Source organism: Olea europaea, chromosome 10, assembly GCF_002742605.1.
Source record: "Olea europaea var. sylvestris chromosome 10, O_europaea_v1, whole genome shotgun sequence".
NCBI classification, from domain to species: Eukaryota; Viridiplantae; Streptophyta; class Magnoliopsida; order Lamiales; family Oleaceae; genus Olea; species Olea europaea.
In genome coordinates, this window is record NC_036246.1 from 17,952,656 (window position 1) to 17,959,319 (window position 6,664).

Sequence of the window (6,664 nt, forward strand, 5' to 3'; positions counted from 1 at the left end):
AGACCTACAATAAAATAAAATAAAAATCTAACTATGTATAACTATACGAAAAGGAAATGAGAAAAATAAAACTGTAATGTGTAATACATGCTCTCAACGTAGTGTATTTCACAAAAATTATGGTGGATGAAATTACTAGTCTATATTATGTTATATTGACGATACATGAAATTTAAAATATGTTATATTCAACTCATTTGGCATGCTTATTACCGTTACCTTGAAAGAGTTAATATGAGTCATGAGTGAGAGTAAATACGAGTTATACTCTTTTTTCCTAGATCAATATTTTATCCCATGGATTTTCCTAGCAAGATTTTAACGAAACAACTTCTGTAGTGTATTTAAAAGAATAATGTATTATTTTTCTTTCATTAGGACTTTTCTTACACGTTTTTCTTAATAAGATTTTCATGAAGCATTTTCTTTGTGTATTGAATATCTATAACATTTACTCCCAAAATAATACTCATATATATGAGACTCTCAAAAAGATCAGTAGAGTTATATTTCAAATTATCAATTTACTACAATAGTCAAAAGTAGATAAATATCTCATACGAATACGGTATTATTTAAAGATTATACAAGCCAACATAAGACATATTTTACTAGAAATTGTTAAAGACATTAATATACAAGATAAGGATAAATTAATACAAGAATCGAAATTAATAGGGGTATATGTATTCCTTTTCCTTCAATCAAATTTTATCTCATTGAATTTTCTTGACAATATTTTAAGGAGAGCTTTTCATTACTTTAAATTATTTGTACACTTTTTTCATTTTTTGACATTTTTATCTCATAAATTGTTTTGCCAAACAATGCTTCAATGAGATAGTATCGTATAAATAGTCATTCAATGGGAAGTATTGAAAATATAAAAGTGTTTCCGAATGACAATTATGCCCCTACAACCTTAGTTATTATTATCGTTGTATCTCTTGTAGCACTACCTTTTCCCTATGGGACTTTGGTTCTTAATAAATACACGAGTTTATTAACTTCTCCATTTTGTTCTCTCTTTTTCTCTCCTCTCATAACAAAAACAAAATTTTAATTACCTATATATAACCTTTATATTTACTTATTGATTCAGTGTCAAACTACACACACTTCCAATTAATAAAAATGAAAGAGGTATTAGCAATATGAATGCAACTGTCAAGGCCTTCCAAAGCTTACAAAGCCAGAGTACACGTAGAAATGTCAAAATCGACTTATATTGTACATTCTGATCATAAACTTATATAGGAAATCAGCCAGTGATATCGAGTAAATGAATAATAAATTATCATTTGTATCAAGATTTGGTGAGTCTAATACCATACAACGATATAACAAACCCGGAAATCACGGGGAGTTCCTCAAAACCAGAATACTGTCTTTTCAATTTGTCGTACCGTGCGGTTTTGTTTCGTTAACCATCTCTAAACATTCTTTGGCTCTATGAACCTTTGACTGAAGATAAAAACTTCCATTGGCATTCCGCTCAAACAAGTTGTTGTACCTCTGAAAAAGATATCAAAGTTCAAGTAGACGGTGTTAGAACAACTGATAAATGATGATACAGACAATTTATCGTGAGCAATTTGTAAAATGAAATGAGGCAAACCTGCAAGATCTCTTCCCATGAAGAATTCTCTGTGACACCAAGAATTTGCCTTGCCTCAGCCTCGGTTATTTTACTTGATCTTCTGATGTTCTGCACTGCTTCTTGAGCAACTCCAGTCTTGGAGGCATCTGCATTTGTTCATGGAAGGTGTAAGTCAGGGAAACATGGACAAGACAATGTAGAGACGACATCAATTAGATTTTTAAAATTAAAAATATGAGTTCACTCAGCTGAATGTTGTATCAATCTGGGCAAGAAACAGTGTGTATAACACCCAAAAAATGAGAAAATACTATATTTTTCAGATGTGGTACTCTTGGCAATTTGACAAATAAAAAACTTGTGGCTACACGATCAACTTGCACTAAATGATAATTCTCACTTCTCCCCAGAAATTGGCTTTGAATATGGAGAAAGTGCAAAGCTCAATGAAGACATGCCACATGACAATGTGAAAAGAGCCTAGTCAATTAATAATATAATAACTACCGATAGATTAAATTATATGAAAATTCTAATAGAGAACTTACTCGCAAGTGCCTGACGATATGCTTGAAAAAGAGCTCTTGCCATTATTCCAGAGCCCATCACAAGCAAATTCGCAAGAATCCTCGCAGCCTGTAGAGACAAGTATAAAGAGCGTTCTCAATACTAACATTTCCAGCAGGATAAGGAGTTTCTAGTTCCAATCCAAGTAGAGAACTAATGCGGATATATAGGTTTATTTTTGTACTTCAAGTCTCCAATATAAACAAACATCCAAAATTTGAAAACATTGGGCAAGCTCTTTATGAATCGTCATATTTATCACAGCATATTCAAATGATGTGGTATTCAAAAAATTTGAGAAATTTGACCAAGTATATCTCGTACTTAAATCCTGACTTTCTGTGGCAGCTGCAACGCAGAGATTAGGTAATGCTCACAACTCTCACGTACAATACATGGTGCAAGACTAGCAAGGAATTAAGACCCCTATTTAGGCTACATTTTACCCAAAATGCATTTTTCTCTCTCCTTTATTTAACCATAGTACCACACATTCTCCAATAAAATACTATTACACGTAAACACAAAACTTTTCCTTCTTTTTTAACTACACATTCTTTAAAAAATAATAATAATAATAATAATATTCCAAAATACATTTTCTCCAAAAACACATTTTAATGGAGCCAAACAGGGTCTAAATGTATCCTTTAGAAGTTAATAGACCAAATTGAAACTTCTGAATTTAGGCAGTGAATCTGAAGTTAACTTCACGATCAACATAAAGTTAAAGTATAGAATATGGTGAACTCCGAACAAGTTGAAGTTTATAGGAGGTCAAAGGCAAGCAGCAAATTTCATACATTGAACATGGGACATTTCCAAATTAAGCACCCTTCATTTGTTTTACAGATGTCTCAGGCTAGAATATAATTTACAGCATCTGGAATCACAAGCTTCTTTGAAGTTGTATACCAGCTCAATGGAGTTTGTTCGCTGGTTCATTATCCTTTTTCAGACTTCAACACGTAATTTATGGACAACTCATGATAAGTCAAGATTATCCTTCTGATGTACACGCTAACATAAACTAATTGTATCTAATAAACTGGGAAAGAAATAGCATGCAAACTTTTTTTAAAAAAAATAAGGCTTGTTAGAGCCCCATTTTTTGTCATAAATGAATTTTGTAATAGTGATTTTTTGGAAAATGTGGTAACTAAAAAATACGAAAATATTTTTGATTTATGTGCAAAATTATTTTATTGGGAGAAAGTATCGTTGAAAATGAATTTTTAGAGAATGGGGCCTAAACAGGGGCAAAGATTGTTCCTAACAATGCATTCACCACTTGAGATTTAACAGTAAGAAATGTAAGGGAAATCAAAAGGAAGCAGATCATAGAAGGAAACCCAAACTCATTGACAGCCAAGATTCTCAATCCTTTATTACTCCCACATTTAAGGTGCACTTTGGTATTATAGAACTGAGCCCTGGAAACTGAATATCTAGTATTCAGTTAGAATTTAAATTTGAATTCAGTGAATTCCTGTTCTAGTGCTTCAACTTGGTTGTCACTAGTTTAATTGATTAAAACCAACTTCATTAACAAGGCATAAATGATAGTGACACAAGTAAAGATAATCAAACAATAGAAAATGAGAAACTGAATTTTGGGCTTGAACAACAACTAAGACAAAAAGATCATGGATAGGAAGGATCATGAACACTAATCTCCAATAAGCAATCTGCTATACACTTGCTATACTGCATTCCCACTTGTAAATTCATGCACGAACAGAATCTTCTTAACTATTTATTAGACGATTTCAGACCTCGGGATAATGAATTCAAAATTTTAGCAACTTTGACAACATGGCTATAAATTAATGTGTAATTTGTGGTAGGGGAACGTGAAAAAATTTTAATTGTCCATGATGCTGACTGATAATGTTTTCATCATCTTCATCAATTTATATTATATTTTCCAGTTGCATGTTCCTAGTAACGTGCTAGAGAATAGACCCTTGACTCAACTTGGAGAGAGACCATATATTACAAAGTGTACTATTGATAGGTGCATGATACCAGCAGTCACCAGTGTACTACCAAATAAGCCAAGGAGAACTACCCTATTCCAATCAAAGTCCTTTTAGTTTGCTCTGGGTCATAATAGAGTTTCCTAAAGTTCCCCTTAAGATAAAAAAAGGTTCATATTTAGGGGTGGGCATGATCCGGCTCCATGTAGGACCAAAACTCAGTGGGAATCTAAACATGGAACTAGCAACCATGTGGTAAGGTCAAAGAAAAGTGACCAGCTCCTTCTATTTGAGAGTTTAACAATTCATTTTAACTACTAGCACTGCTGTCACATGATTTTCAACGCTGCTTGAGCCTTGTTTTGAATGAATCCATGAATTTTATAACAATTGAAGAAACAGATTTCTTACATGGAAATAAGCCATTTAAACAAACAGATCCATTACATTATGAATACTAAATAAACAGTTATCTGTTATAGTTAGACAGTATGAAGTATAAAGAAGATCAGATTATTCAATCACAGCATACTGGGGGCACAACTTGGAAAGTGGTGGAAAGAAACCATTTACAAACTAAAAACATTAACAAAAAAATGAAGAAACTAATGAATATATTACAATTTTCGTCTGCAAGGAGAAGCTATATACAAACAGACCAAACTTGAAAAAGAACATATGCAATAGAACTTTAAGTCTGAAAATTTGTAAGACTCTAGCCGAGCATGATTTTTTTCCCCCAAAAAATTTTTTTAAAAAAAAATTAAAAGCATTCAGAATTTAACATAATCTAAAATTAAACAGCGAAGCTTAACAAGAACAAATATTATGTATCGAATTCTACCAAAAGTAACAAAACCACAGAGTAAATCCACACTCACCATAGGAATTTTGAGAAAACGGGACGAGCCGCGATTTGGCTTAGGGTTATCTATGTAAAATGGAGCAGCTTATAGAGAGAAACGAAATAAGTACTTGGGGGATTTGTTTGATAAAATAACCTATATCAATACTTTTTGTTCAAGCAATCCATAATATATTTGATTATATATATTAAAAGTCTTAAATACCCTTAAATTGAAATAACTAAAATGTCCAATTTGAAAATTAACAAAATCCCCAAATATAAATCCGTAAACCTCCTTCATTTCTTACGTTTCCAATCCAATTTTCATCATATTAAAACTATCTTCAAATCCAGCTTTTTTATATGCATTATTCTTACTTACAAATGATGATTACCTTTTGAAGTTTCTTTATTTGAACCAAGAACAAGTCAAAAAGTGCAAATTTGGAGGTGAGTTAGCAATAATCGATTTCACACAGTTGAAGGTATGCTTTATAAATTGAAAATTAACGATTTCTTGTTATTTTTTAGTTGTATACTATAAAAAAATCAATTGGGTAATCAAAATTTGCTGTGAAATATAAAAAACGGAATGGTGCCGTTTTTGCCCTTTTTCAATAGTTGGGTGCCCTTTTTTTCCTAACTAAGTGTCGTTTTAATACAACAATGCGGGTATTGGTATACTTGTTGGCAAATTAATCATTTCTCCATTCTTTTATAGCATTTTATTACTATAAACAAATTTAAACGGCACATACACATTTTAAACTATAAAATGTCGTTTTTTCTACTTAAATATATTATGTAACAATATGGGTTGATATTGAATCTATGATTTATAATATTCAGTTTTAACAATTAATGGAGCAATATATTATTATTATTTTATTTTGTTGAATTGCAGATATGGACTCTGGTGCAATGATTTTCATTTGTTATTTTGTTGAATTTGAAAAGAGTGATCAAAGTGGATATATTTGGAAATGGATAAGGAATGATGAAGACACCGCAACAAATATTTTTGTATCAAAAACTATCTCATATGCAGAGTTGTATGACAAAGTCCGAAAAGTAGTTAAGTTTGATCCCGTTATGTATGACATCGGGATGAAATTTCTCGTTCTTGGCATGGCAAAGTTATCAGTTCCGCCAATGAAGATTACTTGTGAATGGATATTAGTTGGTTTCTTTCTTTACATGACAAAGTTCTAATTTTTGTAACCGTTGTGGAAAAAGATTATGTTGATCAACAAAACATGGAGTTTGATACTGTAAATGTTCAGAAGAATCATGAATACAATTCAAACGTTGTTTTGGATAATGCAGAAGACATGGATGAATTGAATATGCAAAAAGATAAGTCCGATGACAATTATATGAGGCCGTTGTCTCCAATTAATCAAATTTGTGAAAACGATTGTGTGAAATTTATAAATGATGATTATAGGGATGGAACGGAAGTAGTGTATGGAAACTACATAGATGATTCTCCTGTGATAAAAGAAGACAATGTTACTCATAATGCACCTTTTATATTGATAGATGAGATTATTGGAATCTCACAAGTTGCTACTTTTCCGATACCTGTGGAACATCATTGAGATTCCTGATGTCGATGATGTGCACGTTAGCCAAATTTTACGCAACAAGAATGATCTTCAGGCATCACTA

At 31.7% G+C, this 6,664-nt stretch overlaps 1 protein-coding gene across 1 annotated transcript; it reads right to left on the reverse strand.

Moving 5' to 3' along the window:
* Positions 1-1,125: 1,125 nt before the first annotated feature.
* On the reverse strand, positions 1,126-5,138 carry LOC111401405 (mitochondrial import inner membrane translocase subunit PAM16 like 2-like). Its single transcript, XM_023029127.1, has 4 exons — positions 5,028-5,138; positions 2,149-2,236; positions 1,619-1,746; positions 1,126-1,515 (listed from the first exon to the last, which is right to left on the reverse strand). Exons 1-4 carry the CDS (start codon positions 5,028-5,030, stop codon positions 1,393-1,395), a joined length of 342 nt encoding a protein of 113 aa, XP_022884895.1. The 5' UTR covers positions 5,031-5,138; the 3' UTR covers positions 1,126-1,392.
* Between the last annotated feature and the right edge of the window lie 1,526 nt (positions 5,139-6,664).

What these genes read in the sequence shown, in the direction of transcription:
- LOC111401405 (XM_023029127.1), bottom strand. An exon ending in ATATCGTCAGGCACTTGCGA is followed by an intron (nt 1,747 to 2,148) that starts GTAAGTTCTCTA and finishes GAACAAATGCAG; the next exon opens with ATGCCTCCAAGACTGGAGTT. An exon ending in CATGGGAAGAGATCTTGCAG is followed by an intron (nt 1,516 to 1,618) that starts GTTTGCCTCATT and finishes TATCTTTTTCAG; the next exon opens with AGGTACAACAACTTGTTTGA.